We start from the raw sequence: 17,380 nt of genomic DNA on the forward strand, positions 1-17,380 counted from the left end.
GGTCCAAACACACCATAAAGTCAATGAATCTAGGGCAGACTAAACGGTGTCCAATGTGAGCATCTTTAATTTGTTCTTCTTGCAGAAGAGGGTGGAGAACTAAAATAGGACAAAGGTCTCTGTCCCTTTCAGCACAAGGGAATAAAGGGAGTTAATAGCCAGTCCCAATTTCTGGGGCAGTGACCCTTTGGAGCAATATGAATAGGTGCTCCTCTGAAAGATGCCCATTTGTGGGCCAGAGATGTGGTGGATACACAAGAAATGGTAGGGCAAAGCACCACTGAACTATCTGCATGACCCACCTCTTCAATGTTATCCTGTCACCCATGGAGGAAATATCTGATCCTGTCTCCCATAGTGGTTGTGTGCCACTAAAGGCAAACTAAAGCGGTTCCCAGGCTGTTGCCACAGGAGGAGGGGACTAGGAAGTGCATTGAAGCTGATGGCATGGGTGGTGTCTGCTTATTCCCAGTTGCCAGATCCCAAAAGCACTGGAAGGCCTACTGCAGGCATATTGAGCTTTGGAGTGGCCAATACACCAAACAGTGGAGTAGCCACAAGAAAGGAGAAACTTTTTTAAGGGTACTATCTCCCAGAGCTAGAAAGACCTCAGGAAATCGCAATGGGTCTGCTTTCGTTATAGCATTCTAATGCTGAATCAGCCTTCTTGCCAAACAAGCAAGGCCTATCAAATCAAATGGCAATTAAAGAGGTTTGCACATCCTGGGAGAAGCCAGTGGATCACATCCAAGAATGCCACTGAAGCACGACGCTAGTGCTAAGTACTCTGCCCATCCAATCAGGAATGTCCAGCCCAGAATACATGATATATTTAACATCCTGAATGGTTTGAACCAAGTTGGTTCAAAACTCCTTTGGGACTGCCGACAACATCTCGCCAACTATATTCCATAGAGCATGGGTATATTTCACCAGCAAACAGCTTTCATTGACTGACCAGAGAGCTAGACTGGCCAAGAAAACCACCCATTTCCCGAATGCCCCAGTTAAATTTGACTGTCTGTTAGGAGAATTTGTGGGGGAAGGAATTGGGTTTCACCCTTCTAGTGGAAGCCTGAACCACCAAATTATCTAGTTTAGAATTTCTGTAAGCACATTCGTTATGACTTTCATAGTTGGTGGCTGTAGATCTAAAACATCCACTGTCCATCTCATAACCAAGGCAAAGGAGACGGGGAAGTGTCCAACCCACTGGCCTCTTGCTAGTTTGTAAATAAATGGTCTCATCATTGTGTTGAATGAAAATAATCTCCCTAATCCCCATTTTCCTCTTCAAAGGCTGGTCGGCTCTGATGAGATTACGAACCGAAAAAAAAAAAGGTGGAGTGATTATTTGTGGCTTTGAGTTAAAGGCTTAGTTCTGTCTGGTTCAGACTGAACTGGGACCTGGTCTGTCGGCCTGCAATCTTGGTTAGGGCAGAGATGGATATGTAACAGAGACGGAAAGAATGATATGAACAATGTAAAAAATTAGATTATTATTTGAGGTGGGTGACAACCACTCCATCAAGGAAAAATCGCAACCCTTGTCATGTTGAGCCCTGAAAGTCACTAAATTAACCTGATCTAAATCCCTGGTAGCTATAGCAGAAAGGCTTAACTTGGGGCAATGAGTAATAACAGTAATAAAGTCAAAATGTAAAACAATAAAAATCCCAACATGAATTAGAAAAATAGATTAAAAGTGAATAAACAAATTGGCTCCAAAATCAATCACAAATATACAATAATTGGACCTGGACATGTGATGTTTTAAGTTTTTAAGTAGGAATCGTGCCAAAAAACATAAAGTGCCAATGATAGTCAGCGGCTGTGGTAGACCAGGATTTTGGAGCGACTTTAAGCTCACTGTGATGGAGCGCGGGTTGGGTACACCAACAAGGTTCATGATGATCAAAGAATTTACTTTCTACCTTTAGTCCTTTAAGTCCCAACCCACCACAAAAGCACACTTCTAAAGGACCTGGGACACATAGGGCCAGGTGTACAAAGCATTTTTGAGTTTGCAAACAGCCCAATTCACAGAATTGGGCCATCTGTAATCGCAAAAATGCTTTTTGGTATAACAAACACCAAACAACGATTCTACAGAAGCACAGTTTGGGCTTTGCAAATCTGTATTTGGCAGGGCCATGTTTAGGGCATCCATATTAAATACTGATTCGCAGGAGTATGTGTTAAGTTTTTTGACTGAATTATGGTAGTAAAACATTGATTTTTTTAGCAACTACTGAAAGGTAGTGGTGATCATTTGCAAATGGGAATGAGTACCATTAACCTTTCAAAATGCAAAAACACATTTTTAATAACAGGCATTAAACCCTTAGACCACTGCCTGCTCTTAAAACATGAATTATTTTTCTTTTGACATGCATCCCATTTTCCTTTGAGGAAAATGGGCTGCATTTCAAAGGAAAAAAGATTACTCTATTTACAAGCAATCACAGATATGATGATCAGCTGATCTTAGCAGGCCACAACCCCTGTGATGGCTATCTTTCCTAATGGGTCATAAATTGTGACCTACCCCTTTAATATATTCATGCGAGGCAAGTTGATTTACAACCCACTAAGAATCGCTAATTTTAATTTTAAACTTTCCTACATTAGGAATAGTGATTTCCTAGTTAAGGTTCACAAACAATTGCAATCAGGAAATTGTTATTCCCAATTTTAGTATATTTGGCTCTTAGAGACTCACAGACTTTCAGGCAGAGGTTAACAGCAGTGTCCAGTCCAGGCCTAGTAGACAAGGATCAGTTGGGTAATTGCAGAAAAGGCCTTTTGTAGCTTGTTGTATCCCTGTAGCTTGAACAGTAGGTCAGCTGTATGACCCTTGGAATCTACCTCTCTGTCCTGGAGAGAACAGGTGTTGTCCTTCAGGGCCCTTCCCAGGTCGCAGACAGCAAGTTCAATCATCTTCTGATTTTTCCACAGGTCCAGTAGTCTTCTGAAGTGTGTGGCTACAGGTGCCACATTTATGCCTGGCACGAGCTAGTGGGTGGGAATGACTCAAAGTCACACCATAAAGAATGGGTTAAAGGTTCCCGGGCCAACCGTACCCACTCAGGGCATTTTCAAGATGGTGAAAGTCTTCAGCCATGCAAAACCTGGGTTCAGAGGCCTGGGGATGTGTGTGCGGTGTTCCTTGGTAATCCTAGTGTCTACCCACATCTAACACTAAAATTCAGTTTGGGGAAGCCACTGTGCCCACAATAAACCCAGACACAGACATCTGGTAGAACAAAACAGAGTTTTCAAGCAATCAGACAGAGGATACAGAAGAATTATCTAGCCATCCTATTTTCTTCCTTCCAAGTGCACCTACTCACGCACCCATTCACTCACTCATCCACCTACACATTCCTCCAGTGAGTTAAGCACCCACTGCAATGTTCTGTTTGTAATTCATGTCATTCGTTACTCAAGTGTACATGGTCTGTTAACAATGAAAGCTGGTACTAGTCAGTTCTGATGGATCTGCTCTGTGAGGAAAGGAAAACTGCACTTGTTGACTTCTGTGACAGAGGGAAGCGATGAGGAAGCAAACCTAGCACTATTGAGACTGGCCTCCTTAGTGCGTGTCCTGAGATGGGAAAAGCTTAAGCTGTTGATGTCCTAGCTGTACCTCTCCTCTGATGGGGGGGATGATTTACTGTTTCTGACAAAGTGTGCTTGTTCTATGAAGATGTGTTTCCACTGCTGTGCTACGATTTTATGAAAAAAAACAAAAAAAATCTGAATGCACTTGATACTCCTTTTTGTGATCTTTTGGTAGTAAGACTCTAGCAAAAACAGTTTTGCTGGCCCACACACTTTTAATAAAGGTTTAACAAAGGGATGAACTAAATGTTGACATATGAACATGACTTCAACCTACCTAGAAAAACCCATAAATGGGAGGTTGTACAACCTGGGAACAGTAGTACCCTCAGATGCCTCCCACTGATGGTTGTGGAACCTAGTGATGTAGCATACCATGCATGGTAGGTGAAGATTCATCATCCTATAGGTGCACGTGATTGTATAGTACTTTGATAAGAATGTTGGTTGTTTCTTCCAGGTGTGTACTTTGTGCATGTGTAAGTTGGTTTACAAATAGCAAAGAGCAGTCCCTTAGCTCCTCTCTCTCCATCTTTAGTGTTTTAGCTACCTATGCTGTGCCTGTCCTGTAGGTGAAAGAGAACCTTGTGATGCTCCTCCTGCTGATGCCACCTGTTCTTTGAGTATTCTTTGTGACAGGTAGCGTTCCACTGTTGCTTTCCATGTTGTTGCTTTGTTGCTTAGTGGAGCCCAGGAAAAACACTTCCTACTAATCAAAACACAAAGTGATTCACAATGCCCAAACTTGTTTCAGTACATGATGTGAATGAAAGAGCAATCTTTCACAAAATATATAAGCAGGGGCTGCTTTTGGTTTTACGTGCGAAAAAGGCAATTGTTTAATGGACTACAAGACTGAAACATTTTAAAATGTAGCTGGCAAATGGCTCAATGTCATGTAAGCACCTTCAGCCTGTTCTGGCATTTTAGCCAAAATCACTTTACATTCTGGGGTTTTACATGAAAGCTTTAAAAGCAAAACTGCATGTCTCGCAATGTAACATGCTGTAGGCTGAAGAGCAAGGCTGCATGGCTGTTAGTTTCATATGTCATAAAGTCATTTAGAAAATTTGTGAAATGAAAAGTAAAATATAGTTCCTTTCTGCCTGTTTTTCTTGTAGGCAAACAATGAATGAGGAGCCCAGTGGGTGAGGTGCCAGAGACAGCCTTTCAAATGTAAAAGCAGTGTGTCACTGCTAAAGGGAAAACATTAACACACCTGGAAAAACCAAACAGAAGTCTAAAAAGGTGCTATTTACCAGAACAATGTGAGCACCAGCAACAGCTTTACCTGTCCTAAAAGACATCTAGAAAGAAAAAAACAATGTGCTGGGGCCCCTCTTCCAAAGCCTATTCTTAGCATAGGCATTGCCATGATTTAGGTGGAGGGCCTGCAACACAACTGTGGTGCATCCTGTCTTGAACAGGAGGAGCACGTCCTTCCCAGCGAAGGCCACCAATGCATAAAGTGGTAGGAAAGCAAGGTTAAAGAAGCAGAACTGTGGCAAGAGCTGTAGTCTGACCTAAATCGTTAGGGTTTCAAATACTATCTTAGGGACTCTTTTCCCTTCGTGTGATCCCTCCCCCCCCCCCCCGCCAATGTCCATATGGTGTTATGGAATGAAGGAAGAAGACTACAAGTATAACACAGGAATTTGGCATCCAACTTCTTACTCAAACTTTTCCTCCTCCGACAGCTCACAAATTCTCACAATTGTAGCTTAACATATGCTGATGAACTGAGCAAACAGTGTGGCGAGCATCGTCAACAGGGGTGCAAATCTTCACCAGGAGAATGAACACTGAGCCTCCGAAGAACCTTGCCAAATGCTTCTTGGAGAATGTCTGCAAAGAACTGACTATTCACACCATTTTGCACAGGGAAAGAATCAGGAAATGTCCTCCAAACAAGGAGAAGAGGGACAGTAACCAGGGCAGAGGATCCAAGCGAAAAGACCATGATATCAGCATGGTGCGGTGCAGTAAGCCCCTAAATGCATCCAAGTGGTCTCTGCTAGACCTAGCGCAGCACTGCTTGTCAGGAATGTGCACAGCCCTTTCTGCTGGTTTTCGCAGTATCCAGTCCTTGTTAGCACATGAGGTCATTATAATGGATGATCTTTGTTTTATCAATAAATGTGTTACTGTCTTGTCGATATACTGATTTATTGCATTTTTAGAAAACACACCATTAGTGTAATTTTGTTGAAAAACATGGTTATCTTCAGCATTAAGTGGATGGTCAAATCTATTCTATCAATAGGAAAATTGAGTACTGGAGCACCAAAATTATTTTGTTCTGTAGTGAAAAAAACAATAGTCCACAAGTATATGTTCCCTCATTGAACGATTAATTGAGCCAGCAAATGTTCTTCCTGAATGATGGATGACAACTGCACATCCTACACACAGGTTTCATCCTTTGGACTTTCCCAAGACAGCAATCAAATGGGGTTTCAGTTACAAGAAAGGTGAAATAAGTTACATGAGAAATTCTGTACCTTAATTCTGCTCATGTTGGCCGATTTATGCTCACTTAGTGCTGACAGGAAAAATCATTTTGAAAACTGATGGTGCTGTGAAAGTAAGCAAACAATGTCACCTGATGAAGAGCATCCACTGCCTTCGGATACGTAACTATTTAGTGCCTCTTGTATTCACAACTAGGTGGACTCCAGGTTCATGAGTTTCATCAAAACGTTCTCTGTGTCCCTCACAACAAAGGCCATAGTGAAAGTGTGCACATGCGTGTGCCCATGCAACGGCGTATGTAAATACATGTGTGCGTGCAGTGAGAAGTACTAAAACAGTTAAAATACTGATACCGCTTGAACAAAAAATAAGAGTCCAAAAAGAGAAACAAAGGAAAGCAAAAAAAAAATCTGAAAAGTAGCCTGCGCATGGGATATCTTCATAATACTCAATTTTCGTGGCCCTAAACAGTTTCCTTTAAGCTGACATTTCCTTTTTAAATAACTTTATTCAGATTTTTTCTTTCCTTTCTTGATTTATTATAAAGCAATATTGCTTGCATTTTGGATTTATATACTTGTCTAAGAACAATTAAATATTTGATTACATATGCTAAATAAAGACTATGAAGTTCTTTGTCAGTGAAAATTGAAGCAACGGCTTGATAACGGCTATGCTCCCCCCAACTTGCTCTCCATTTGTAAAACAGACCTTAATATAGATATTCTTTCATTGACTTAACTATGTGACCATTAATATATATACATTCGTCTCAAGAATTCAATATTTTTGGAAAACACAATCATATTGCTTTTAGTTGTGTTATTCAACAATGTATTAGATGCCAGGTAGCATTTTAACATCAGTAACTTCCTCTGTAAGTCAGCAGAGGTTACGTTCATGACAAACATATCATCTGCAACATGGAAAGTCCTTTCCTTCTAATACTGGGGGTGGGGAATGAACAACCTGTATTTAGCTTGTTGAGACAAGATCATCACTGTCTTTGTCGAAACAGTGGATCAGCATAATTTTTTAAACTTCGTTATTAGGTTTCATGGTAATGACAAGGATACATACTACAAGTCAATGGTAAGACGATAGCATTGGACAAAGTTATTACCACCATTGGACCAACGTGATGTTGTTGACACATGGATTTTTCCTCATCTGGTGAATGCACGAGGCCATCTTTATCTTGCTGACACTTTGGGGACTGTATTAAAAACTCACCGATAGTTGGTACCTCACGTCTTCGGTCCAAACCTCTTCTCCACCCACGACACAAGGTATATTTTCTGTCTTTCCCTCTAGATCTTTCAGTTCCTCGAAGCAAAATAGAAATAAAATAAGGATGCATCTCTGAATTAGCTCTGAGTAACTGTAAGTTGAGCTATTTCTTTTTTCAGACATTTACAATCCCTGAAAAAAAGTTTATTTAATCTTTTGATAGAGAAACGATGAAGGAGCTGCAGTCTGATGTCTTCAATGGGATGGAGATGGTAAGAAGAATTTACAAAATAGAAAGTATTTTAATAAATAACTTGAAAGTAAAGTTTGCTAAAGAGCGACACTGAATAAGCGGTTCTGCAAGGCATGCAGCACTTGTCTGGCCACGTACCTTTTGAAGTGCTATACGTTCTGGGCTTCCATGTTTAAACTCCAAAATCGGCTCATTTGCAATTTCCCCCACTGCACAGTGGTGCTGCCTGAACCTGGATCAAAGAATGAGGAAGACAATGGAAATGTAAGCCAAAACAGCACCATGAATGCAATTGAAGCTGGTGAACATGACAAATCGATTTGCCTTTGTAAAAACACACTGAAAGGTCATTAGAAAAGAAAACAACTTAGTTACAGCCCTATTACAACTACCCAATCCACTAAATAAATTCTAAAGGTGTTTAAGTAATCAAAGAACATCTACAGAAAGCAAGATTTTCGTTGTACTGAGAACCTGGCTCTGAAGCATCTCTCCCACTAAAGCCAGAAACATTCACAGAAAGGACTATGGATGAGAATGGTAGGCGTTCACACTGAGATTGGATGTCTATTGCAATAACCATTGGAAGAATAAGCGTGAACAAAATAATGGAATACACATAGAAACAATAGTTGTATGAGATACACCAGTGGTATGGCACATAGACAGGAATGCTCAATTGTAATATAACACTCAGAGGAATAATCAAAGGCATGCTACGCAATAGAACAGCCCTTGGCACGAGGCAATGATTGTATTGCTTCACAGCATTTGTATAGCACGTACTATCCCATGTGAGGCACCTAAGCGCTTGCATACATGGGCAGCAAGTTACACTACATACTGTGTGTGGTTGGAAGGTTTTTGTATTTGCTTTGTGATCCAAGTTGGAAGTATTTCCGTGTTGTGCGTGATGAACACCGAGGTGCAATCATCAGGTTTGGGACACAGTATTTAATAGTGTGGTGGATGATAAGCTGTGGGGTACGGACACGCAATTTGAGCAGCTCTGCTGGTCTCTTTATGGCATTTATTAAGATTACAGTCTACTTAGATGGTTGCTGTACTGGGATGCCCACTCTTGATATTTTGTTTAAGACTTTGGTCCTGAGATTGCATGGATTGCGAGAGAAAAAAACATAGTGATATCAAGTGGCATGGTACACTCAAAGGATCAACCACTGGCATGGGACAACCATGGTTACAGCCAATGGCTTGGTACACCCACAGGAACAACAACTGGCATGGGACAACCATAACTACTCATCTGGAAGACTCTGTCGTTAACATAAGATACACATTTACTCTTCCAGTAACAGAATTGTTATTTTCAGGTCTGACTCGTTGGCCTATAGTCACTCTCGACTGTGACAAATGTAAAGAAAATATTATTAAAAAGAGTGCATCCCTACACCCACACTAGGTGGCGTGCTTCCTCAAAGGGGCACTCCTTCGCCAGCACCAGCTAGTTGAGGGTAGGCTCCCCTACATCTGTTTTGGTTCGGAAGGGTTGCAAAAGAAATCTGTTAAACTTGTACCAGGACAGGTATTACTACTCTATTTTGAAAAGGGCCTGCTCCACACAAGATTAAAAACAAATAAAGGAGTGGGATAAGTGATATTTATTAGGATATCTCCCACACTGCCTTCACTTTGTCGACATGTTTCAGGCTCTCATAGTGCAATTACACCCCTGTGATCAGCAGGACCAGAAGACTGCTCCAAAATCACTGCCTTCCCTATATCCTGCTGCCTAAATGGAATGAGACAAAGGTTTAATACCTTATCCGTTACTGTTTCCTGCATAGGTCCAGTATGGCACCCTAACTCCCTGTACCTTTAAGCTACTGGCGACAGGAGGATGGAACATCTGGCCTACCCAGTGGTATAGATTGCAGGAGATTATTTGGTGGTCCTTCGTTCTGGAGTAGTGTCCCTCCAGTCCCTGCTTGACCAAGAACAATAAACAAGAGCTCTCATGGCACGGGTGGGCCAGGTGTTCTATCCTCCTGAGATGCTGTAGGACTTCCAGGGAACAGCAGGTTGCTTTGAAGGTGGAGATAGGAACCCGCAGCCTCTAGTATTGGAACCGCACTCGAAGTATAGTTACAGATTCAGCTTGAAGAAATGACAGGGCTTTTTTCAAGTCCCACTTACTTTCTCCTCACATACAATTGCTGCCTTGTTAACAAGTGGGCCTCAAAGACTCGGAGCCTTCCTGAGAGCGACGTCCCAGGAAGTGGCTACTACTTCCTGTAGATAGCCTCTGACTGGCAGTGCAGGGCGCAAAGGGGACTGCGAACCATGGGAGTCTAGGGGCGCTGTGGCGGGAGACAGGCAGCAACAAAGGTAGAGGTGCAGGTAACTAGATTGGTCTAAAAGACTGAAGTGATCCCTCAAACAACGGGACTCTGACTTCTCATTCACTGAAGTAGGAGAACAGAACGACAGCAATATCACATCACTCATGCCAATGATTCACAACAAAATCACTACCACAAAAAAGCATGAAGAAGAGGGTAATTCCAGAATGGAAGACCCTTTATGTTAGATTTAGATCTGGGCTTTATGGGTTATGGGTGAAGCATTACAAAGTGTGTTTTTCCTGATAGAATATTAGATGTTTCTTCATTTATTTTCCAAGAAAGGAGACATCGCCTGGCACCAATCTTCTACAGAGTGAAGTCAGATTACCAACAAGGAGAGTAAAGGACAAAATAGCATTACTGACTGGTCCCTACATCAATAAGACAAATAGCACCCGAATGTGCCAGAGGTGTCACCTCCAAAGTCCTTTCAATCCCTTCACCATTCTCTGATCTGATGTGAGCAGGGTCATATCTATCAATAATGTAGCAAGTTGACTGGCATCTGTAAACCCAGGCAGGGAAGGGCGCACTACACCCCATTTAAAGCTGTATTTAACTACCCAAACAAGAGGAGAGGGGATCTTTTACATGGCTAGGATTAGGGCCATTGACTCCTGGCTACACCACAGGCCATAAAACAGCTTAGTTGAGAGCAAGGGCTAGGTGTGACAAACTGTATTTCTAACAACCTATTAGTAGTTCCACTTTCAACTCTTCACTCAATGTGGTAAAATCGGTTGATGCCCATTGAAAAAAGCATCTGAAGGTACAGGAATGTATTGCGTCTCTATAGGAAAGTGACACTGTTGGCATGGTTAACCCCCCACACTTTTTGCCTAGTGTTGATGCCAACTTTAATTGACAATGTGCTGAGATCCTACTAACCAGGCCCTGGCACCAGTGTTCTTTCACAAAATCTGCACCTTTGTTTCCACAATTGGCACACCCCTGGCACACAGTTAAGTCCCTTGTAAAAGGTGCTCATGGTACCAAGGGGCCTGTGGCCATGGAAGGTCCCCAAGGACTGCAGCATGTATTATGCCACCCAAGGAGACCCTTCACCAAGCCCATGTACACTGCCTATGCAGCTTGTGTTTGCTGGTGGGGAGAAAAAGGGAAAGTCGACATGGCACCCCTCTCTGGGTGCCATGCCCACAAACCACTGCCTGTGGCGTAGGTAAGTCACTCCTCTAGCAAGCCTTACAGCCCTAAGGCAGGGTGCACTATACCACAGGTGAGGGCATAGCTGCATGAGCAATATGCCCCTACAGTGTCTAAGTCTATTCTTAGACATTGCATGTGCAGTGTAGCCATATTGAGTATATGGTCTGGTAGTTAGTCATTACAAACACCACAATCCCATAATGGCTTTACTAAATACTGGGAAGTTTGATATCAAACTTCTCAGCACAATAAACCCCCACTGATCCTAGTGTGGTATTTATTGAAAAATGCACCCAGAGGGCATCTTTGAGATGCCCCCTGTATGTTAGCCAAACTGCTAGTGCAGGACTGACTGGTCTGTGCGAGTCTGCCACTTTCAGACAAGTTTCTGACAACATGGGGTGAGAGCCTTCATGCACTCTGTGGTCAGAAACAAAGCCTATCTTGGGTTTGCTTCACACCTCCCCCCTGCAGCAACTGTAACACCTGGTGGTGAGCCTCAAATGCTCAAGCCTGGGGTTACAGTGCCCCAGGGCAGAGGGAATCCCAAGGACCCCCCTGACAGGGTTACGGAGCCCCACTTTTGGCAGTAAGTCCGGCGGGAAAATTAGGAAAAACAGGGAGGAGTGATCAACCTAGCCAGTACCACCCCTAAGGTGTCCAGGGCTGAGGTGACCCCCCTCCCTGCAGAATCCTCCATCTTGGTTTGAAGGACAGAGACGAATAGGATCAGGGTTGTACCCCCCCTCCCCAAAGGAAGCGGGCACAAGGAGGGTGTGGCCACCCTCAAGGACAGTAGCCACTGGCTATTGCCCTCTGACCCCTGAAACGCCCCTAAATCTAGGATATAAAGGCCTTCCTGAACCCAGCTCACCAGATTCCTGGCGACCTGACAAGAAGAAGAAGGACTGCATAGCTGAAACCCCCAGCAGAGAAGAAGGAAGCTGACAACTGATTTGGCCCCAGCCCTACCGGCCTGTCTCTTGCTTAAAAAAACCTGCACAAGCACCGCGACGCATCCAGTGGGACCAGGGACCTCTGCCAAGCTACAGAGGACTGCCCTACACCCGAAAGGACCAAGAACTCCTTTGGACAGTGGCCCTGTCCAAAGAAGAAACAACAACTCAGGACTCTAACCCCACTCCGAATGCATGAGTCCTGACCACTCTGCACCAAACGCCCACGGCCCGTGTCCAGGTGGCCCAACCAGCTAGAGAGGATCCCCAGGTGGTTCTGAGCAAGTTCCCACCCTGGGTTGACCTCTCCACCCCTCCACGATGACATCTGCAGAGGGAATCTCGAGGACCCCCCAGATGACGAAGATATCTGACACCTAAAGACACACTGCACCCGCAGCCCCCAGGCCTTGAGAACCCGACCTCTGGTGCAGCAACGTTCAGCAGGCAGCACTCCTTCATGTCCATCCTGTGGTTTGCCCAAGACGACCTCCTGGACCTCACCTGCAGCCTCTGAGTGACCCCGGGGGTCCCCTCATGGAGAATCATTGGAGACCCAGTGCTTTGTTTGCACCCTACACCTGGATGACCCAGTGCCACTGAGGTGTATGTTTGGTGCGGGTACTTACCTGTCTGCAGTTTTGAAACTGAGTACCTCCAGTCTACATAGGAGCCCACGTTAATTATACCTACACTTTGACCTCTGCACCCGGCCGGCCCCGTGTTGCTGGTGGTCAGTGTTTGGGGTTAACTTGAGGCCTGACCTGTGGAGTTCCTAACCCCCAGAGACTTGAACTTTAAGTGTTGTACTTACCTGCAAATCAATCTAACTTTTCTTCCCCTTCAGGAACTGTTTCTGAAAAAAGCAGTGTCAAGTTTTAAACAGATTATAGCCAAATGTTTAAAAAACTGTATAACTTATCGATTTCAAACAAAGTACTGTTGATACATGTGTGAAATACGAATCTATTGAAGTACTTACCTGCAACTTGAATCTTGTGGTTATGAAATAAATTAAGAAAATATATTTTTGCTATATAAAAACCATTGGTCTGGAATTAAGTCATTGAGTGTGTGCTTCTTCGATTGTGTGTGAGTGTGTGTGTGTGTGTGTGTGAAACAAATGCGTAGCACTACCCTATGATAAGATTAACTGCTCGACCACACTACCACAAAAGAGAGCATTAGTTTAATCTACTTTAGCCTCTGTTAAGCCTCTGGGGAACCCCTGGATTCTGGGCACACTATATCTCACTTTGATATAGTATATACAGAGCCAACTTCCTACAGTCTCTAAGGGCCAACAACATGTGGCTAGCAAGACAAATGATCTGTTCAATCACGTTCTGCCTCAGATTGTCGCTAATAAAGACCTCACCTCTTCTTACCAAGACCCCTGCCAGGCATTTCAGAATGCATTTGCCCCGTACCATTATAGACACAACTGCCATCAATTTCCCTTAAACATGGTACCATACATCATAGACCTTCTTTACTTTGGCAATCTTGTATCCTCTGGAAGATCACACCTGCTGCATATAGTGCACCAAGCATCTCAGAGCTCCCTAAATCTAATTCTTGTGCCATCTACCCACAGACTCTACATCCCAATACCTCACTTTCTTCCAGTTTAGTATACCGCACCCAGGCAGCCCTCACATACACACACGCACCCTGTTCCCGCACTTCCCTCTGCAAACTTTTCACTAGGTGGCCATGCAGATCCCTTGTTGAATTGTTACCATATTGGACGATAGCAGATGCGGAGAGGGGAACTGTAGGCCAGTCACTGTTTGTCTGGTCAAAGTACATGCTACCTGCTGAGTGTGATGGTAATAGATTACTCTTCAACCACAATGTTTAATCTTTCTAGATGCATGCTGCCACAACATTCTTTACTGCAGCAACTTTCATCACACTTGGCACTGAGATGAAATGGTGCTTCCACCATGTGGCAACACGTATTGATGCTTTTTTAGTAACTTTTAAACCAATTGATAGTTTTTTTGTTAAAATCTGATGATTATGCTGCAGATGATCGATTAAGTGGCAAGTGCGGCAAATCTATAACTATGCAAAAAAATGCAGCTTCCACACAATCGCATGATTTCCATTGCCCTAGGTTTAATTACAAATAAAACATGTAGCTCACTAAAAACAAAAGCATTTAAGTATTGCTACTCTCTACAACAAAATAGCGAAAAGGTGATGGGAAGCAAGCTTAAATTTATCTCTGCTGTTTGTAATTATTCTGAGGTGCTTTACAGTTCATAGTGTTTTGCTCACTGTGACTTCATGGACAGGTACCAATCATAAGGCAATCAGCCTTGGTCCTGCTTTAACAGGAAGAGCCCACCCGTAAATGCCAGGCCACAACCCATCTGAACCAGCCTTATTGGGATTTAACAGGAAGGCTGTTCTACTATCTGGTTGTTTGAGGGGTTTATATACAGGGAGTGCAGAATTATTAGGCAAATGAGTATTTTGACCACATCATCCTCTTTATGCATGTTGTCTTACTCCAAGCTGTATAGGCTCGAAAGCCTACTACCAATTAAGCATATTAGGTGATGTGCATCTCTGTAATGAGAAGGGGTGTGGTCTAATGACATCAACACCCTATATCAGGTGTGCATAATTATTAGGCAACTTCCTTTCCTTTGGCAAAATGGGTCAAAAGAAGGACTTGACAGGCTCAGAAAAGTCAAAAATAGTGAGATATCTTGCAGAGGGATGCAGCACTCTTAAAATTGCAAAGCTTCTGAAGCGTGATCATCGAACAATCAAGCGTTTCATTCAAAATAGTCAACAGGGTCGCAAGAAGCGTGTGGAAAAACCAAGGCGCAAAATAACTGCCCATGAACTGAGAAAAGTCAAGCGTGCAGCTGCCACGATGCCACTTGCCACCAGTTTGGCCATATTTCAGAGCTGCAACATCACTGGAGTGCCCAAAAGCACAAGGTGTGCAATACTCAGAGACATGGCCAAGGTAAGAAAGGCTGAAAGACGACCACCACTGAACAAGACACACAAGCTGAAACGTCAAGACTGGGCCAAGAAATATCTCAAGACTGATTTTTCTAAGGTTTTATGGACTGATGAAATGAGAGTGAGTCTTGATGGGCCAGATGGATGGGCCCGTGGCTGGATTGGTAAAGGGCAGAGAGCTCCAGTCCGACTCAGACGCCAGCAAGGTGGAGGTGGAGTACTGGTTTGGGCTGGTATCATCAAAGATGAGCTTGTTGGGCCTTTTCGGGTTGAGGATGGAGTCAAGCTCAACTCCCAGTCCTACTGCCAGTTCCTGGAAGACACCTTCTTCAAGCAGTGGTACAGGAAGAAGTCTGCATCCTTCAAGAAAAACATGATTTTCTTGCAGGACAATGCTCCATCACACGCGTCCAAGTACTCCACAGCGTGGCTGGCAAAAAAGGGTATAAAAGAAGGAAATCTAATGACATGGCCTCCTTGTTCACCTGATCTGAACCCCATTGAGAACCTGTGGTCCATCATCAAATGTGAGATTTACAAGGAGGGAAAACAGTACACCTCTCTGAACAGTGTCTGGGAGGCTGTGGTTGCTGCTGCACGCAATGTTGATGGTAAACAGATCAAAACACTGACAGAATCCATGGATGGCAGGCTTTTGAGTGTCCTTGCAAAGAAAGGTGGCTATATTGGTCACTGATTTGTTTTTGTTTTGTTTTTGAATGTCAGAAATGTATATTTGTGAATGTTGAGATGTTATATTGGTTTCACTGGTAATGAAAAATAATTGAAATGGGTATAACATTTTTTTTGTTAAGTTGCCTAATAATTATGCACAGTGATAGTCACCTGCACACACAGATATCCCCCTAACATAGCTCAAACTAAAAACAAACTAAAAACTACTTCCAAAAATATTCAGTTTTGATATTAATGAGTTTTTTGGGTTCATTGAGAACATGGTTGTTGTTCAATAATAAAATTAATCCTCAAAAATACAACTTGCCTAATAATTCTGCACTCCCTGTATTAGACACCCAGGCCCTCATTACGACATTGGCGGTATTTCGGCAAGACCACTGTGCTGGCGGCCGCCGAAATACCGCCAGTAATGGCGGTCTCCCGACCGCCATATTACGAGGCACACACAGGAGACCACCGAAATACGGACACATTACACCCACCGCCAGGCCGACCGATAGCGAGAGACAGGTGGTCCCACCCCCATCACCACCACCACGTGAAGACTCCGCCTGCCATATTTTCAGCCACATTTCTGCACGGCGGTGAACCATTGGTGATCCGACTAGGTCGTCCAGTTGGGTAACTGAATTGTGGCTGAGGCTTGTCTTGGCAAGACTGAACACATGGCAGCCCTTCTCGGCTTTCAGTTCTTCTGTATCATAGTTATATTTCTGGGCCAATTGTCTATGATCTATCAACAAAAATTGCTCTAAGGGTCCTCAAAAGAGGAAGGACTGCATGGGGACATCGGGTAGTTGCTACCCTGCTTCTGGTGAGATGTAATTGTAAGTCAGCTCAGATGGGATTGGGCATAGCAGCATAGTTGTATCTATCCAGAAGGTTGGTGATTTTTCTTTCCTTCTCGAGGTGGTTGCTGTGAGGGGGGTGGAGTTCATAGAGGAGGAAATATTGAAATACCAGCACTGACTGCATAAACTGTTCAAGTTTAATTTATTAGCATAGTTAATTAAAACCAACGCCAATTTTAAGATCAAATCACATAATCCTGGTAAAGTAAAACACAAACATTCTTCATAATTTTAGCATAAAAATACACATAATATTAAAAACCATCCCAACCTAATAATATTTAAGTACTAAAGTGATCTGACCCATATCTATGTTAAAGAGAATTTTGCTGGAGAATTTTGTCTTGTATGTCTGTGTCTGGATGTCCTGTGGATGTCTAATGAGATCAGGATTTACAATCTGCCTGTGCTGTGCGATCTATGCTAAACAGTGCACTTATGAAAGAAGAGTGGAACGAAGCTGTAAAAGTCCAAGTTTACCTTTCTGAATCGAGCCTTTAGACTTCAGGTCTAAACTTCAACTTCACGTCTAAGTTTACCTTTGGGAATTGGGCCCCTGTGCACTCATCCGTCCTCGAGACATATGTTTAAGACACAGAAGAGGAACTCAAACTCTGTTCCCTCATCTCTGGTGAGGGACCGGGTATGAAAGCTGACATGCAGCTTTCTCATCAGTAAACAGAAGACTGTGATTGACTCTGAGCTGGGATGCCTTCTGCTTTCATTATCCATAAAGTCACTAGGAGGCTCCTTGTTGCTTCTTTTTTTAATTTA

At 43.3% G+C, this 17,380-nt stretch overlaps 1 protein-coding gene across 1 annotated transcript in view; it reads right to left on the reverse strand.

Annotated features, from left to right (window-relative positions):
• Nucleotides 1–17,380, reverse strand: part of ALDH4A1 (aldehyde dehydrogenase 4 family member A1) — a 211,062-nt gene that overhangs the window by 166,387 nt on the left and 27,295 nt on the right. Inside the window, exons 2-3 of the mRNA XM_069240124.1 lie at nucleotides 7,718–7,811; nucleotides 7,330–7,422 (exon numbers count right to left, since the gene is read on the reverse strand). Of these exons, the coding sequence (XP_069096225.1) occupies nucleotides 7,330–7,422; nucleotides 7,718–7,811 (187 nt within the window). The remainder of the gene's footprint in view (nucleotides 1–7,329; nucleotides 7,423–7,717; nucleotides 7,812–17,380) is intronic.

This window comes from Pleurodeles waltl, chromosome 6 (genome assembly GCF_031143425.1).
Source record: "Pleurodeles waltl isolate 20211129_DDA chromosome 6, aPleWal1.hap1.20221129, whole genome shotgun sequence".
NCBI classification, from domain to species: Eukaryota; Metazoa; Chordata; class Amphibia; order Caudata; family Salamandridae; genus Pleurodeles; species Pleurodeles waltl.